This window comes from Chelonia mydas, chromosome 2 (assembly GCF_015237465.2).
Source record: "Chelonia mydas isolate rCheMyd1 chromosome 2, rCheMyd1.pri.v2, whole genome shotgun sequence".
In the NCBI taxonomy this organism is placed as follows: Eukaryota; Metazoa; Chordata; order Testudines; family Cheloniidae; genus Chelonia; species Chelonia mydas.
In genome coordinates, this window is record NC_057850.1 from 205,986,868 (window position 1) to 206,006,393 (window position 19,526).

General features: G+C 42.4%; 1 protein-coding gene across 4 annotated transcripts in view; it reads right to left on the reverse strand.

Moving 5' to 3' along the window:
• The window catches only part of HDAC9 (histone deacetylase 9), a 686,372-nt gene that overhangs the window by 625,084 nt on the left and 41,762 nt on the right, over positions 1-19,526 (reverse strand). For all 4 annotated transcript variants that reach the window (XM_043541104.1, XM_043541102.1, XM_043541108.1 and 1 more), the window contains exon 2: positions 10,652-10,780. In XM_043541104.1, the coding sequence (XP_043397039.1) occupies positions 10,652-10,673 (22 nt within the window). In that variant the 5' untranslated portion in view covers positions 10,674-10,780. The remainder of the gene's footprint in view (positions 1-10,651; positions 10,781-19,526) is intronic.

Consider the following 19,526-nt stretch of genomic DNA (forward strand, 5'->3'; position numbering starts at 1 on the left):
CTTTTATGTACATGGATTGGTTAAGAACATGTAACAGCAACAGGATGTAAACACTTCCTTAATGATCTTACAGTTTATAACAAGCAAAGCAAACAATCAAACACAGGCATTTTACCCCCTACTGGGATTCAGCATTTACTTTATAGCTACATGAATTAGCCACTCATTTAGCCAGGGCCTGGTCCCTAAAGGTTCACAGAGCTGCTTTCAACTTATTGGGTTATGGTGTTGTTGTAAGTAGACGTTGCTACACAGGAGGCCTATTTATTGCATCATGCAGTGTAAGGAAATATTTATTATGTGTATTGGTTCTGGAAACAAAGCCTACCCAAAGAGGTTCCTTGGATATCATCTGGATAAAACATGTACAACTCTTGCTTGGTCCACATCTGTTCTTTCAATGGTTTTGTTGGACAATGAGTTTACAAACTCAATATAAAGGGAAGCCTGTTAAAATCCAGCTCGTCTAAAGAAAGTAACTATTTCCTCCTCTTATTGCTCCAGCCCTCAAAGTTTCTAGCAATACCAACGCCCAGAACACTTCCACAGCTCATGTTCTGAAATTATAAATGAGTTTAGCAGAACATTTTACACTTGAACAAAATCTGAAAAGATGTTAAAAGAAGATTAATAAATAATGAGTATCCCATCTATAAAATGGATCAGCATGAAACATTCACTTACATACCAGTACCACTTAAATGCATAAATGACACCAAAGTGACAAACTGATATTTCACTTATTATTGCTGTCACCTTCTATGTAAATAGCATGTGTGTTATTATTTTTATATAAAAGATAAAATGTAAACTCAAAAGGGTTATCGGCAACTTTTCTCTACATCTACACCAGTGGCTCAAACCACCACCAATGCCAATAGCATTCCTGCAGTTCTTTCTAACCATGTGTGTAGAATCATAAAATCATAGAATATCAGGGTTGGAAGGGACCTCAGGAGGTCATCTAGTCCAAACCCCTGCTCAAAGCAGGACCAATCCCTAATTTTTGCCCCAGATCCCTAAATGGCCCCCTCATGGTGGGTTTGTTTTCAAATGAGGGAGCATTCCATTCCTTCACAAGGGAAAAACAACAGTACAGATTAAGTCCAACAATCATTCCCTACTGAAAAGTGATTTAAAATCCTTCTCAACTTCTGACTCTATTTCAGAATAGCCTTTCCTGGGTCAGACGTGGGCCCCTGGAAGCATCAAGGCCACCGGGAGTGGTAGTGCAATGGGGCAAGCTACCCGCAAGCCCTGTGCTAGCCTACTGTAGCCCGATTCAACACGCCTCCTGTGAGCCTCCGCCAGTCAGGCAGCTCTGGAGCCCCTGACAGAACTTAAAAGTGGCTTCCTCAAGGTGCAACTGCCAAGGGAGGGAACCAGTAGTACTACTGCTGGCCATGCCCAGGGATGGATTCTGCTGCCAGTATAGCTGCACCCACTGGTAGAAGGGGATGCCGTTTATGTATGCAGTACCATCTGTAACGAAAAAGATGTATGCTCCTTCCACTTTGAATCCCAATGTTGCCAACCACAAGCCATTCAAAAATCACAAATCAGGCCCCCTCATCACAAAATTGACTTAATCTGATTTATCTTGTGACCCTTAAGCCTCTAGGGTTGGTGTTTTCAAGCTTTTCTCCACAACCATGAAGCTTCCTTTTTTCCCCCTTTTCTTTTTTTTAAATGAAAGCTGAGGTTCTTTCATGTTCACGTGACTCCAAGACCCGGGATTTTATGAAAAGCAGGAAAATTTGCAAGGGTTGACGACAATGTGTGCAAGCAAGTATGCTTATTAACACAGAGTTCCTGTTTTTTAGTACTAAGTGAATACACTATACAAATCCATGAGTTCAACATCACATACAGATGACAGATAACTGTACGCTATGGGTAGGCAGAAGTCCAGCACAAGGTCCTCTATACCACACATGGGGAACAGAAGTTGGAGTGGATGCACAGGACTGCCTATACGCCATGGAAACTATTTCTGCACAAAGCCTAGAGGGACGTAGGCAAACCAAGAGTAGGCCAGGAAAGGAAGGTTCAAAGGATCCACGTAAGCAAAAGGACTGAAAACCCAGGGGTAACTCATGCAGTGGGGTCAAGGTTGTTATTCCAGCCCACTGGCTGGAACAGCAACTAAGAATGGGAAGAGGTAGCAGTCATGGGGAAGGTGGGGATTTTCAATCAGAACTAATACTGGCATGGGGCATGGTAGATTTAACCTTCCTAACTTCTCTGCATTCCAGCCTAACAAGAGCCTGATCATAGGGACTTTATTTGGGAGGAGCAGATTTTAGCCTTCAGGAATAACAGCATAAATCAGCAGATCACAAGTTATCTATTTGCAGCATTTAAATTTACATTCTCATTCTCTTATGTTTGATATATAGTACAGGAATTATGTTTCTAAAAGCACACTTTCTTTTTATATGAACTTTCTTAGATTTTTGCTGATACCCTGCGTGGTGCTGGAGCAGCTACAGGTTATAAATTGCTTTCCACCTGCAGACAGGTCATTCTAAACATATACACTCTATTTGTTAAAAAAAAAAAATTAACTCAAGCGGAACTTAATACTGCAACACAGCCATAGGCACAATTACTGAAAGTTACAAAGCTGTCACTTCCACCATCAGTTGGAGTCATGTTTCCCTCGAGATGAGAAACATTTTTTAAATTAAAACCAAGAATGAGTCTTAAAAAACTATCCATTGTAGCCTTCTTAATTTTCTTCCACACTGCCTGTCCCCTGCCAGAAACTTTCACTGCAGAGGGGAAAGGCTGCAGCAGCATGGAGTCACCAAGACCCTACACTGCTAAAAACAATAGGGTAGATGTGGGAGGCACGGCTTGGGCATGTAAGGAGACATGTGGGGTATAAACACTAGGGGGTTCAGGTGATTAGGGCACTCTACTCACCTAAGCCACATCTCATCACCTACACTGCTACTTATACTTGTGCTAGCTGGGGATGCAGTGTCTGTACTCAAAATGCCACCGTTAAGTGTAGACCTACCTCTAAATAGTAAAAAGCAGCCTGGTCACAGGCCGGGCCCTATTGAAAGCTGGGATCAGGTCAGCAGTTTATTTTAAGAGCTCCTTTTTTTTTTAATTATTTCATTTGTCAAATTGTAAAAGAACTGGTCCCATGAAACACTGACCAACTATTTTATACTTTTGTGTCATATCATAGTCATTACCATATTATCTGTAATTGTTGCTTGTTACACTGTCTGGAGCAGTGGTTCTCACACATTTTTTTTCACGGACCACTTGAAAATTGCTGAGGGTTTCAGCAGATCACTTAATGATCTTTCCAAATGTTGTTTGTACCATTAGCTAACTATTGTAAAGCGCTTTAGATAAAAGTGCTGTATAAAAAAGCGTCAATAATTAATTTTTTTTGTTCTACAAATAAAAGCACACAACTCATATTTTAATATCAGTAGTTTTACCTTTCTAATGCGATGGATGTGCCCTCTCTCCCCTGCCGCAGCAGCCCCCGAGCTGGGGCTGGGAAGGAGGAGGGTCTCTCCACCGTCACAGCAGCCACAGAGCTGAGACTGGGAAGGAGGGCCATCTCTCCCTGGCAGCCACAGCACTGGAGCTGGGGAAAGTCGCCTCTTTCTCTGACCGCTGCAGCCCTGCATGTCCCAAATTCACCCCGCCCCCTCTTCTCACCTCACTGCCCCCTCCCACCTACCCGCTATTCCCCCCCCCCAAAGCCACCACCTCACCTTACATGTGTATCTTCTCCAGGGTCCAGGCACCTAATTAGTGAAGCCACACCTGCGCGGCTCCACTAATTAGGTGGGTGACCCTTCATTCTTTAGTGTGCGGCCATCCAGATGTACACCTTAGAGGGAACTATCAGTGGACCACCTGAATGGAGCTCGTGGACCACAGTTTGCGAACCTCTGGCCTAGAGCTCTCACTGTTACCTTATACTCCCACTCCTCCACCTGTCTTTTGTATCCACCTGCTGTCTATCATCTTAAAACTCAGCCTGTATGCTCCTTTGGGCAGGGACCATCTTTCTGTTATATATTTGTATAGTGCCTTGTATAGTGGGGCCCTGACCTCCAGGAGCTCCGCCAATAAAAAAAAATACAAAATATTTGACCTAAAGAAGTCAGTGCCCCTGTATTGTCTAGATCTGGAATCTGATCACATATTCACAGTACAGGAAGAATGATACCTGCATAGCAATTATTGCCCAGAGTCCAGAACTGCATGGACACATGTTGGGCCAGTTTGTGGCTGGTCTGCCATGTAGGTGGTAGAAAGGGTGGGAGCAGTAAAGGTAGGCTGCTTTCCTTTCCCTTTCCCCTACCTCTACTCCTCCATCTCCTTGCACAGAGACAGGTGCAAATAAACTCCCTCCTAAGGCCCCTCAGGGAGAGTTACCACACAAAGGTCAGAGCTGGTCAGCCATGCAGCATTGTATCTACCTAAGGAGCAGCAAGTTCTCACTATAGGCCTGAGCACACTAGGAGGAATCACACCTCATCCAGCATCGTCCAGTGAACATGTGGCATGCCTTCACCTATCAGGGACATCAAGTGTAGACTAAGAGGCAACTTGAGCATGTGTTTAGGAGCTAGGACATCTGGGTTCTGTTCTCGGATCTGCCATCATTGACCTGCTGCATGAACTCAGATAAGCCATTTCACTCCTTGGCATTCTCTCTCCCCTTCCCCCCCGCCCCTTGTCCATTTTGACTATTTAGACTGCAAGATCTATGTTGTTATACACCATCTAGCACAAATATGGCCCTGAACTGGATTGGAGACCCTAGGTACTATTGTAATATAACCAGTAATAGAAATAATTTATAATCCAACTCCCATCAAAGTCAACAAGAGTCTTTCCAATGACCTCAACGGAAGTTGGATTAGATACTATGCATGTGCAATTCTGAAAAGTGAGGCCTGTGGATATTTTTATTAACAATAGTTCCATAGGATAACTTGGCAGTCTAGTGGCAGCACAAAGCAGTGCCATAAAAAGATACCCATTTAGGTCTCCAGCACCAAGGCCAGAAGGTTTTTATGATGTCAGTAAACATCCCAATCCACTAACACACACGCAGTAAAATGTAATAGCACCATCGTTCACTCTCTCCCTTTTTCTCTCTGAATTAAGAAACTGATATTTCCTGACCCATCTCCAGGGTGACAATTTGGGACAAATGAATTATGTACACTTAAAAGTGTATTATAGGCAGGGCTAGTAGTTCTGCCATTATTAAAGTTGCCTGATACTTCCCATTGTAACTTTGCCAATCTTTAACCAGTTGGGATGAAATCTTACACACTGTGTCTCTGCCTCAAGCTGAATTTTTATGGGGAGGGGGAAGAAATCAGCAAACAATCTAGCTGTTTCAAGAATGAGGCAGGGGAGGGGAAATATTTTTGCCCACATTAAAAAAATTCTAGTGACTTTTTCTTTGAACAGCTCTAGCACCCCCGCATTCTGGAGCATGGATTGAAATTTGCCAGGGATGTCTTTCTGTCAGATATGTGCCTTTTGCTGTTCCTGTGAAAATACAAGTTACAAGCCTTTGGAAAAAAAATCTCAGTTCACACATGCTCAGTAGAGACTTACCAAAGTCTCACAGCTAAATTCCCCAAAGATTCGATCTGCACTGGGCATGCTCCAGCCTGGGGCTAAATAGGATTTTCCTGCAACTGCAGCTCTGGGCTGCTGCAGGCAAGACCAGGGTGGACACCAGAACTGAGAGCAAGCAGACTGTTTCTGCTGTTGTCAAGGTTCCTTCCCCACTCTGAACTCTAGGGTACAGATGTGGGGACCTGCATGAAAAAACCCCTAAACAAAACTGGGGACAAGGAGCTAGGGAGAAATAGGAATGACTGGACAAGGAGACTGGGACTAGGTTGAGAAGTCTGTGGAATAGAAACTGGGACCGACTGGGATGCAGAGAATGATAGTTGGGACAGAGACCAGGAAAGGGGAAGAGGGACAGAATGGGGAGGGGACAGCACAAAGGAAGTTAAGCTTGGGGATATGGGCAGAAGAGTCTATCCATTAGAGCAGAGACCCTCAGAGTCTGGAATGTAACCCAAGTAGGGTGACCAGGTGTCCGATTTTCAACAGGAACACCTGGTTAGAAAGGGATCCTGGTGGCTCTGCCCAGTACTGCTTACCGGGCCATTAACTGTCTGGTTGGTGGCACCACGCAGTGGGGCTGGCAGGCTCCCTGCTACCCTCTGTGCCGCGTGGCCCCCGGGAAGCAGCCAGCATGGCACCTCTCTGGCGCCTAAGTGTAGGGGCAGCCAGGGGTCTCCGCATGCTGCTCCCACCCCAAGTGCTGCCCCCAGAGCTCCCATTGGCCGGGAACCACATAGCCGCCTAGCCACGCCTATGCATAGGAACAGGAGGGGGACATGCTGCTGCTTCCAGGAGCTGCTTGAGGTAAGTGCCGCCTGGAGCCTGCACCTCTGAGGTCCCCCCGCATCCCAACCCCAGCCCCAGCCCTGATCCCCCTCCCGCCCTCCGAACCCCTTGGTCCCAGCCCGGAACACCTTCCTGCACCCCAAACCCCTCATCCCCAGCCCACCGCAGATCCTGCACCCCTAGCCAGAGCCCTCACCCCCACCAATGCCCCAACCCCCTGCCCCAACCCTGATCCATCTCCCGCCCTCCGAACCCCTTGGTCCCAGCCAGGAGAACCCTCCTACACCTCAAACCCCTCATCCCCCGCCCCACATCAGAGCACGCACCAGCAGCTGGAGCCTGCACCCCAATCCCCTGACCCATCCCAGAGCCCCCTCCTACACCCCAAATCTCTCATCCCTAGCCCCACATCAGAGTCCGCATCCCTAGCCAAAGCCCTCACACCCCAAATAAGCGAGTGAGTGAGGGTGGGGAGAGCGAGCGACGGGGGGGGGATGGACTGAGCAGGGGTGGGGCCTGCGCAGGGCCTTGGAGGAGGGGTGGTGCAAGTTGACAACCCTAAACCCAAGATTCCCAAGTCTCACAATTCCTCTGCTATCAATAAATATTTTTGAAACACAGTGGCAAAGCATGTTTTATCCCCCTCTATAGCTAGTCTACACTGAAGATGATAACTTACTACAGCTATCAGTTACTCTGTTAGCTCAAGCGGCAGAAGTCTGTGTCGTGGATCAAAAGGTTCCAACCCTGCTGATGACTCATGTGGGTATCAATACAGTGTCTCATGTGGAATTTCGGGGTAAGGGGGTGTTCCAGTTTGTTTTTTTAAAAACCTAGGAAATTACATACACTCAAAAAACCTATGTTAAAAGAACATTAAGTTTGCAAATAAAGCATTCAAAAGTTACTAAATGCCACAATTAAGGCTGCCTAGTCAACCTTAATTCAGCCCCCTGGTGCATATGCATATGAAGGAGTCTTTAATTACATGATCACATGCTATTTTTTCCACAGGACCCCAGCCTCATTCAGTGTACAGAATTAACAGTGATTACTTAATAAGCAGCTATTCAATATTTTGTTTTCTCCTTGTTGTTCAATGTGAAACCCCATGGCATTAAAAAGCTACTGAATGAAATCCTGGCTTCATTGTAGTCAATGGGAGTTTTGCCACTAACTTCAATGGACCTAGGATTTCACCCAGTGTAATCTCAATACAATCTTGGTTAAAGCACAAGAGCTTTCCCGTGGATGAGGCACGGATACATTAAGGTGACATGTACCTTAGAAATACCATGGATCAATCTTGCCTCCATGTAATTTTACAGTATTGTACATAAGGTAAAAACAATGTGATCTGCAGATTTACAATGTACAAAGATGAAGATTAGAATGGATTAACACAATTTACAAATGCTCCATATATATGAAGGTAAGAAAGAATTAACCATTTTCTATTATCCATTTGGAATAAGAACTGAAACCACTGAAGAGATAATCCATTTATACACAGGTCAAGTGCACTGAATAGTTCATACCGTATTTCTTGAAGAAGTCAACTGAGAGAGGCACTAATTGTTCATTCAAACCAGATACAATCCAGTCTGTTACTCCCAAGATTTTGCAGTGTTTTGGTTTCTTTCCCCCACTCATCCTTTGATTGTGTAGCCCATCAGGAGAAGGAAGGAAGCTATGCAACTTGGGGTTGTAATAATTGTTAGATATGAAACTTTTCAATTTTTCCACTTTCCAATTGAATGCTATAACTGTGGGCAGTGGAGCATGACTGGTAGTTTCAATAAGTCATCCACAACTTTTGAAAACCAGACCGTGCCTTTTGGGTACTCTACAATGCTTGTACAGTACACCCTTGCTATAACACCCTTCATTATTACAAAACTTCAGCTATAACGAACCTGGTCCCTGGATCCCTACTGCAGTACAATTCTGTAATGTTAAATAAATAAATATAAATATGTTGCACACGCATGCAAAATTTTTATCTAGCCTCATACGCTGGGGCTAGGGCCAACTCCTTAGTTTCTGCCCTTGAGCCCGTCTCCCTCACTTCCCAGGGCTGAAGCTAAAGTCCCAGGCCCAGCCATCCAGGGCTGACAGCCTGAAGCCCCAGCCCCAGCTCTACCACCCACTCATTTTGATTGTCCTTTTGCTGTAATGAACAAAAGGCTTGGGTCCCGACAGGTTCATTATAGCCTCGTACTGTACTAAGTAAGATTAGTGCTGTAGTAAGATTACTGTAGTAAGATTAGTGCTGTTTTAAATTCAACAGTGATTCCATTTTACAGATAGCCGTTTTTGCCACAAAACAATTTTACTGAATGACCTAATTACAAATAGTTAGAGACACTAGATTACCATACGGTGACTTCACATTCAATTTTTTATAAAAAAAAAAAAACAACCTCTACACAGAATGGAAAGATTTCTTTATATTAGGGGTGGACACAAACACCAACCACCACCCAACAATGGCTAATTCTTTTAATAAATCAGAGTTCCAGTTTTAGTCTATTAGGGGTAAATATTCAGCATGAGGCACGGTCATAAACACACAACTCTTAACGTTAATGGAAGTCAGATAAAGACCCATTGGGAGTTGAGTACTGTGCACCTAGCAGGAACAGACCCTACATACAGAACTCATATCACTACTACCCTGCTCATCAAACTGAAGAGGTCTCCTTTATGGCATTTGGAATGACAGTAGAAACTTCAATGGGCACCCATAATCCTCTTCCTCCTAGTAACGAGGGTCAATTTGACACCTTGCATTAAGAGCCAAATCATCTCCAACTGGAGTAGAGAGTTACACCAGGAATAAATTCAACTAAAGATCAGCAATATACATTAGAAAAGCACCATGCAAAGTGGAGGGCTGTAACATGTACGGTATATGAGAAAAGCACAGTAATACATTTCATATTTGTTGCCAAGGGGACACATACAAAACCATGAGACTACAGAGCCAAAAAGCAGAGCACGACTCCTTCAAGAAAGCAGAAGGAGAAGTCAACAACAGCCTTAACGTTCAGATCATCTAGTCCTCTTCTACAAAATTTATTCTGCTCAGACCCAGAACAATAGGGACTTGATTTTTAAATCAGTCCTCCATTATCAGAGGCATATTTTGTATCCACAATAAATTACGTCCATCAGTTTTGACCGCAGGTCATTCAAGCTTTTTCCTGACAATTATTGCAGATGCAAAATTGTGTTTGCAAAAATGGAGGCCAAGTTTGAAATTCAGGCCACTTTTTGAGGCACTAATGTGGATACCGTTATTCCTCATTTCCATCACAATATCTCTGATATTGCTTTTAAAAAAAAAATCTTAACTGAAAAACATTCCTAAATTGAGCTGCATGATATCCCCCACAAAAAATTCAGTTAAGAGCCCTGCTTATTATTACAATTTCTTTCTTGATGTTTTATGCTAACTATTTTCACAAAAGCCAAAAGCAGACATAAATAAAATCACCTGTACAGTGTTATGTTTTTAAAGTGGAGGTGAATTGGAGTGTGGGCTATATGGGACATTGTGCAGATTTGATTCTCACTCCTCAAAGCCGTGGAGAGTAGGCGTGTTCCATATGTAACTTTTCTTTCTCTAGAACGATGGGTATTGGCTGTACCGCTCACAGTTCATCTCCTGCCAGCTGAACCAGAACTAGCTCATTCTACTGACATCAGATAAAGCAGGTGCTCAGACTTATATTAACTAAGCATGTGCCTACAAAGAAAAACATAGCAGAGGATGACAGTGTGGGCAAGTATCCTTCCACCACAGGGATATGATGGAAGGGACAGAGCAATGAAGCTCAAACTCAGACTGTTCAAACACGGCTATAATGTAAAGGTGCACAGTAATTTAATGCACAAGTATACAAATATTAAGAAAGAATAAAAATATGTTAAATATGTCTATTTGTGTTTCATTATGATTATTTGGCTCCTAAACAAGTCATATGGAAAACATTACACAAGAATTACAGAATCATTCAGTTTGTAATCCAACTGAGATAAGATATCCACACAATATAAGTTCTTCATGCATACTCCTGTATTTCATTTTATATGACAGTCAAATCTTAATTAGATGAAACTGGCATATGGGTCACTTGCCATCTCTAGTTCGGCTTTGAACACAGACACAGAATGAAGAATTCTGCAAAATTAATATTCTGTGACATCTGAAAAAACTGACCTGGCTGTGTTGTGGAGCTCATTGTTGCTGATGAAACGATAAATTGTTAACAGATTGAGCCCAAATCTCGGCGGCAGTAGACCAGGCTGGAATGTTCTGGCCAAGATGAGGTGAATCTGAAGATGAAATCTAAAGATGAAAAACATAGATCTGTGCATTAACAATATACTATCCGTGCATACTTTAGCCAATTCTTCTAAACAAAATTTCGTCTACAATCATGCTCTGTAGGTTCAAGTAGCTATGGCCCCAAAAAACAAAACTTTAAAACTAAACATCCTCAAACTTTAGGAAAGTTCAAATTCAGATCTAAATTTGCAGCTTAGGCCCATCTCTAGTTTCAAAATTAGCTTGGAAAAAAAAAGTCAAAGGCATGATTTCTCTTACCATGAGGTCAGAGGATTAACTGTGGAAACTGAAAGGCCTGAGGATAAAGTAGGTGGATTACTATCTTTCAGTTAAACAATGGCTAATTCACAATCTGTTTCCTAATTTAGGCTTTCGGTTTCTGAAACAGTTTCACATTGGGAACTCTTTCCAGCAAATATACAGTCTTAATTTCTAATGTTTACCTTGTTTAGAAATAGACAAATTTCCTTGTTGAAATGTGTAGCATCACTGAATGGATCTCTTACTACTAACTAATGACATCTATGACACCGTCAGGGGAATGCCGCTAGTAGGGTGGGCTGGCTTGAGAGTAGGTCAAGAAAGTTCATAGAATCATAAAAAGAAAAGGAGTACTTGTGGCACCTTAGAGACTAACCAGTTTATTTGACTGGTTAGTCTCTAAGGTGCCACAAGTACTCCTTTTCTTTTTACGAATACAGACTAACACGGCTGTTACTCTGAAACCTGTCATAGAATCATAGAATATCAGGGTTGGAAGGGACCTCAGGAGGTCATCAAGTCCAACCCCTGCTCAAAGCAGGACTAATCCCCAACTAAATCATCCCAGCCATGGCTTTGTCAAGCCTGACCTTAAAAACTTCTAAGGAAGGAGATTCCACCACCTCCCTAGGTAACGCATTCCAGTGTTTTACCACCCTCCTAGTGAAAAAGGTTTTCCTAATATCCAACTAAACCTCCCCCACTGCAACTTGAGACCATTACTCCTCGTTCTGTCATCTGCTACCACTGAGAACAGTCTAGATCCATCCTCTATGGAACCCCCTTTCAGGTAGTCGAAAGCAGCTATCAAATCCCCCCTCATTCTTCTCTTCCGCAGACTAAACAATCCCAGTTCCCTCAGCTTCTCCTCATAAATCATGTGTTCCAGTCCCCTACTCATTTTTGTTGCCCTCCGCTGGACGTTTTCCAATTTTTCCACATCCTTCTTGTATTGTGGCGCCCAAAATTGGACACAGTTCTGCTGTTAGACTGAATTTTTTCATACCCTTCCAGAATATTACAGTCAGAGCAAAAGCAAAAAGAAGCAAAGCTTTTGTAATACTTTACCTACTAAAAACTGAAAGTTGCAGATATATTACACTTTCAGAGGTATATTTTCATTCCACCATGATACAAATAGCATAATGCACAACCTTCTATCTCCAGTTGCAGTGCTTTGTAACTGTGACTACCTTATTCAATCAGTGCTGTAGATGTGTCTGAAGATATTTTAATGCTGTATCGTAGCAGTTTTTGTCAAAATGTTTTTTTAGACACTAAGGGGTTTCAAGTAGAGCTGAGATGAATTTCAGCTAATAAATTAGAATGACAAAATTTGGTAATTTTGCATTATCAACATTAGCTATGCAGGGAGAGAGAGTCTCACTTGTTTAGATGAAGAACCTGTATTAGTGTCACCATTAAAGACATAATTCACACAGATCTGATACTTGGATATACCTGGCATTCAGATATCTAATATTCAGATAAGGTGGTGGTGGGGAGAGTGCAGCAGAACGTTATGAAAAGCTAAAACTTTACAAAATTATATCTGAATCAAAATTCTTTACCATGAGTCACATCAAGAGACAAGTGTCCTCAACTCAATGAAGGCTGCTACTAAACCTGAATAGTTCCTAAGATTAGTCTGCGCTGTGTATTTTTTCTCCATTTACAAGGCTAGAGTAAATGCTACTGTGGGGAATCACTGTACTATCCAAGATAGAAGGTTTCACACAAAACAAAAAGGCAGTATCTTGGATCAGAACAACTATTATTCAATTCATAGAGCTAACAAGTGTGCTAGTGGCTCCATAGCAAAGAAATAAAAATACAATTCCTGCCTCAGAAAACTAACAAAGTTAAGCACAAAATTCTGCAAACACTCAGATATGAACTCCTACAGCAAATACTCCTATTGACTTCAATACAACTGCTTAGATAGCTAAAGTAACATGCACAGAACATTAGGCCCTAAATTTCAGACAAACAAGGAGGGGATAGAACAAGAATGAATGAGTCTTACAGCACTTATGGTCAAGAGTCTGTCACAGGTATTTTTAGTAAAAGTCAGGGACAGGTCACAGGCAATAAACAAAAATTCACAGATGCCCACAACCTGTCCCTGACTTTTACTAAAAATACTCAGGGGAGGGAGGAACACAAAGAAAGTCCTGCCAGGGTTTGCAGCTGCTCCAGTCCACCGCTGCCCCTGCGACAGGGGGCTGACCCCCAGCCACTGCGCCAGTCAGCTGTTCCAGAAGCCCCAGGACTAGCAGCTGCTCCAACCTTCCCCCAGGCGGGGAGGGATAGCTCAGTGGTTTGAGCATTGGCCTGCTAAACCCAGGGTTGTGAGCTCAGTCCTTGAGGGGGCCATTTAGGGATCAGGGCAAAAATTGGGGATTGGTCCTGCTTTGAGCAAGGGGGTTGGACTAGATGACCTCCTGAGGTCCCTTCCAACCCTGATATTCTATGATTCACAGAAGTCATGGAACATCACATGCCATGAAAGAATCACAGCCCTAATTATGGTTACATAATGATTCATTTTAAGTGCATGCATCTCTTAGTAGTTTAGATAAAGTTTCTCTCTTTGGGGGGAGGGTTCCTTGAAATAACTACCATAATGGTATAAAATAATATATTGTAATGACTCATTTACTGTGGGCATTATCAAAGGAGTCCTAGATATGGTGGCTGAAATAGTGCTTTTGTAGTGTTTTCAAGGAGGGGTTTTAAATCATGCTTTGAAATGAAATAAAACAAAACAATTGGGGTCTTTTAATTTGCTCCAAATGTTACAAAAGCACTATTTCAGCCACCATATCTAGGGCTAATATGTTAAATTTTATATGATGTGCTGTCCTGATCCTGCTTAACACTTGGGAGAAGGCTGCCAGAAGTCATGTTTTTAATTCAGCAAGTGACAACTCCACCTTGTTTACAAGGAATGTCCACTGAACTACTGAAAGAAAAAACCCATCCAAAGAGGAAAAAAAGTTTACCAGAGATCCAGACACCATTTTGGTTATCACCAGCTGGGAGAAAAATGCCCATCACTTCAGAATGATGGATCTGATGGGTTGAATCAACTGCATCTAATATTAGAGGCAAAACCAAAAGGTGTTTGACTTTTTCCCCAAAAAAAGGTTAAACTACTTTTTGTATTTGAGAGAGTTTTACCATTAGTGGCAATTTACATGTACTTTGCGACACCCAATTGTTTAAGTATTTAGTTAACATTCAGTGCTTCATCAATAAAAGTTAACAATTGTGGTTATCTGCATTGTGGATGTCATTTCATCGATGTTCATTATTAAACTGCTTCTTTTTAGATCCTTGATATGAAATGGAAAACCCTTGAATTCCAAGATACCGATAAAGAGAATCAGCACTGAATATTTGTTGGAGGATAGATTTGCTGAAAATAACTCTTGTATAACTAAGTATTTTGCTAGGATCCTTATAAAATACCTGCATAGAAGTCTTTTATAAATTCCTCTCCACTGGTAATATATTTTACAAAATGACAACTGGCATCCTGCTTAAAGAGACAGTATATTTCCATTTCTTTCTTTCAAATACAGAGTTTTTATTTCTAATATAGTACAATATTTGGTTTGAAGAGTTGTTAAAATCAAACCCGGACAACAAGATTCATGTTTTCAGAGCTCCCATTTAGTCCCATGAAAAATACCAGACCATCACTTACAGAAGTAGAGATGCAATCCAATCACTCTCATTCAAATACACTTACATTTTAAAAGCGGGTATACTTCATTTCTCTTAGTGAGATGGTATGTGCAGAGAAATACTGGAGGGAATATCATATTGTGAACTACAGTATAAAGTGCAGTCCCAGATGTATTTTAGTGTTGTGTTTGAACTGAAGAGAATCAGAATAGTGCTGGCATTAGGTCAACATTTTATGTGGGGCACTCTAATTCTCCTTGAAGGGTAATTCCATCTCCCCAACTCCTCCGCACCCACAAGTAGAGGTGCAAAGGTCCTGACCCCAGCAGAACCATTAGTGTTCCATGTGCAAGGAGTGGTTCAGGATGCTAGGATCCTATACAGATCTGCACTCCACATGCCCCAGGATGGTGGGTGGTGGTGAAGGACAGCTCAATGTAGGCCCAGTGGATTCACCAGCCATTTCCTTCATAGAGGGAAGACAGCGGAGCAGGTGCTGCAAAGGTTAGTGCCATCCTGACCAGCCTCAGAGGTGATAGATTTCCTGTCCCTATGGTCACCATAAAGCTTAGATGCTTCTTGTGACTGTAACTAGGTACAACATTTTTAGACAGAAATGTGAATTTCAAGTTAACGTTGTTCCTTTAAGCACTGTCCTCTTCTTTCACCCCAATTCCCCAGACCACTCACTCACTCCCATTCTTTATGTTGTGCCTATATTGCAAAATTTGAGATAATATGGTTTCTAAAATAGGATGCACTGAATAGAAATTAACAGAATTTAGATAAAATAGATGTATCTATTTCCATTCCCTCCCACCCCAAGCAGATGAACATGTGTGTGTGCACATTTTCAAAATGCACCCAGTGGCATATACTTTTGAAATAATTTCTTAAGGAGGAAATCTCCAGAGCCCCCTCCAGAAGGATTTTACACCTTTCTCTAAAATACTTCCCTTTGAAAAGTGCATGAGGAAATTATGCATAGATTTTACAAAAAAAAAAAAAATACGGCATGCTGTACTCCCTGAAATTATAAACAGGTTGGCATCCCTAATAATATGTTAAGTAATCAGAATCTCTTTCCAGCTATTTTTGCTTTTCTTTTTCCTTTTACAAGAGTAGCTTCTGTTTATCACTTGCTGCAAAAGTTCTCTTTTATTTTGACCACAAATTCTCTGGCCCTTTGACCTCAAGTAGCACAGAAAATACCCTTCCTCCTAAAGCTGTTGTATATGAATTTTTTAGACCCAAATCCTTTGTTAGTACTGGTAGAGTCCCTATTGTCCAATAATATAATGGGTTTTGCAGTGTGCTATAGTTGGAAATACAGTATTAAAAAATTCTATGGCTTCAAAAATAAACCCTACCCTCTTATCACCTTCAACAACAACTATCCCTACAGGGCAGCAAGAACAGGCTTCTTCAATATAAAAACGGACTTATTCCAAATTATGGAAGTTAACACCATAATTATGAAGAGGTATCAATGTCATATATGGTGGAACCTGCTCATAAAATACTCTGATACAGTGAAAATCTATTGAAGATGGATCAAACTGACTGCAACATTGTATAGCAACAGAAAGACTACAATTCAGGTTACAGCAAACTTTGAAACTTAGATAGCGGTAAACTGACCCCTGTGCAGACAGACAGCACTCCAAATCCACACCACTCAAGTCCTGCATAAACCATAAAAATTAGACTAGGAAATAAGATGGTATAAGGGCATGGAGACAAACAGTTCCAGGGTAGAGGTCAGGAGTCTAAAGAAATGCATACGTGAAACTGAAACAAATTGGCTTTAAAAAACACCTGTGTTTATTTTGGTTTAGTATATTTTACATTTATATATTAACAAAATTGATACAGTAAGATAAGAATGAAGTATGTGTAAAGCCATTAGGCATGAGGCCTGTTCATAGAGTGCAATATGCATTTATTTCTAGCTCTAAAAAACAAACTATGGCCCAAATTCTGCAATGACCTCTGGGCAATCAGATTCTTGCACCTGCACCTTAGTCATTGTAGGATTGAGGACTGTAGCAGGGTGGTCACCCCGTTCCGGCCCCGAAGGGGTTAAAACAGCCCTGGGAGAGAGCTTCCCTGGGACAGCCAATAGTAAAAGCAGCCCTGGAGAAGGCTGTGGCTGGTAATGAGAGGAGTGAGAACAGCTGGGGGAAGCTGACTGTGTAGCTGACCGCAGCTATATCCAGCTCAATCAGGGCCCAGCTGGCCCTTATAAGAGGGCTGTGGGCCAGAGGTAAAAGGAGTCTCACTCTAGCTCTGGAGTAGGAAGGGTTAGCTGCCTGAGAGTAAGGTACCTGAAGTGGAGCAGTGCTAGGGAAAAGGGCAAGAAGAGCTGGGGGCGGGGGACTCCAGCCTGATAAACCTCAGGTGCAGGCCTTGGTGAAGGCCTACAAAGGTACTGGGGCAGCCTGAGGATAGGCAAAGGCAGCAGGTCCTAATCCCTTGCCAGTGATGAGTGGCCATTACACTACAGTCTGCCCCAGTGCGTGGGGGCTAGATGATGACTGGCAGTAGCCACTGAGGCAAGGTGGGTTTAGAGGGTTGGGGGTTCCCCAGGGAGGGGAGACCCAGAGTGTGGGGATACTGCTGGGGCAGAACCCCAGGGTAAAGGGCACCGGGGTCTGGGAGGGACACGGGGCCAGTGGCAAGCGAGATGTTGGCCTACAGATGGTGCTCTATAAGCTGGAAAAGAGCTAATTCCCAGATGACCTGCAGGAGGTGTCGCACCAGTGAGTTATTACTATTTGAACAACCTACTCGCCCAATCATAAGTGGGGAAAGTATTTGATTTCCATCTCCTCAGCTTGACTTTTAGCTTCTAAAATATATAGAGGAATCTATCCCTGTTTGACAGCATTATTTCACCCTCTCTTCCTAATACATGCTTAATTTAAGCTTGTGTTTCAGCACCTGTCTGAACAGGGGCCTAGACACATTAGACAGTGGGGAGGGTGCCAGCGTGGGGAGAGGGGGGGAGACACACAACATCCAGAAGATCCCACAGGATTTGTGGGCAGTCCCCACAGCATGTTCCCAAATGGAGGCACCCCGGTCTCCTGACACAACGATCAGGAAGAAACTTATGCAAGCTGAACCTTGGAAGAGATGTTCTCTGCTGTAGTTCCCTTCCTTGAGTTTCACACCAAGGAGGAAGAAGAGGTAGGGCAGAGTTGGCTACTGAACTCAATAATATTTTACAAATAGATTATTTTGAAAGAATTTCTGGTATGAAGAACTCTATGTATCTTTTTTCTTTCCCCGCTTTGCTTTTCCAGGAATCGGGCAAAGCAAGCACATTGCACCAAGTCTGGACTGAAGTCCAAGGAACACAACTCCACCTATATCAACAGAGCTCATCTGCTTACACTCATGCTGAGTTCAACCTAATTATCCTCTCCTTTGTCTTGGAGTTTGCCCATTGCCCTAAAAACATAGGATTTCTGAAAAATTAAAAGGAAACTAAACATCATTTAAACACTGATATTGTGTTTATTACAATAGTGCCTAGGAATGAACCAAGATCAGGATCCCATTGTACAAATAAAGTAGTTGACAACCCCTTCCCCAAAGAGCTTACTCTCTAAATAGGCAAGACAGACACAATGGAGGGGAAAGGGATATAATTCCCTATGCCTAAAAATGTAGGGTCTTAGACCATAACATTGTTAAGGATTTACACAAACTGAATAAAAGCCCAACAACAGTATCTGTTTAGAGCAGTGGCTCTCAACATTTCTGACAACTATACCCCTTTCAGGTGTCCGGTTTGTCTTGCATACCCCCCAAGTTACCTCACTTAAAAACTACTTGCTCCCAAAAAATCAGTGGGAGCCGTGATCGGCCGAACCTGCAGACGCGGCAGGTAAACAAACCGGTCTGGCCCGCCAGGGGCTTTCCCTGAACAAGCGGCGGACCGGCTTTGAGAACCACTGGTCTAGAGCGCTAGCAAAAAATGGTAGTTGTAAGGAACTGGAAATGGATAGGCAAATTGAACTCTTTGGAACAGTCTAATAGATAGCAACAGACACACAACAGTGTTTTACCCTTGGCTCATCTTTTATATCAAAAGCTTAGAAGCTTTTTTTTAAAAAAAAGAATTGAAACAGATTTTTTAGATTAAAAAGAAAAGGAGGACTTGTAGCACCTTAGAGACCAACAAATTTATTTGAGCATAAGCTTTTGTGAGCTACAGCTCACTTCATCGGATGCATGCAGTGGAAAATACAGTGGGGAGATTTTTTATACACAGAGAACATGAAACAATGGGTGTTACCATACACACTGTAACGAGAGTGATCAGGTAAGGTGAGCTATTGCCAGCAGGAGAGAAAAAAACCTTTTGTAGTGATAATCAAGGTGGGCCATGATAATGAACCTCGATGAGCAGTGTGAGCAGCTAACATAGAGCCCAGGAAGAAGGATGAGGATATTGAGGTGACATGATTTTAATTTCATGATCTCCTTATTCGTTTTATCCCTTTTGACTTAAGAGGTAGTTTTTTAATTATGTATTTTATTACATTGTACTCTGCCTGAGCACTTCAAGAAGGATTATGAACAACAATTATCTTTGAGAGAGAGTCAATAATGGTTCCAATTGTTGGTTTTTTAGTAGTTCTTCCTCATGTGTAATAATCTTTAGTGTTATCTTGCTTTAGGCTTCATTGCTATCAAGAGTGCCTTCTCCCCCTGCCCCCGCATACTATCCCTGTTCCCTCCTGTGTTGTTAAATTTAATACAGAATTTTCAGTGCTTCCAT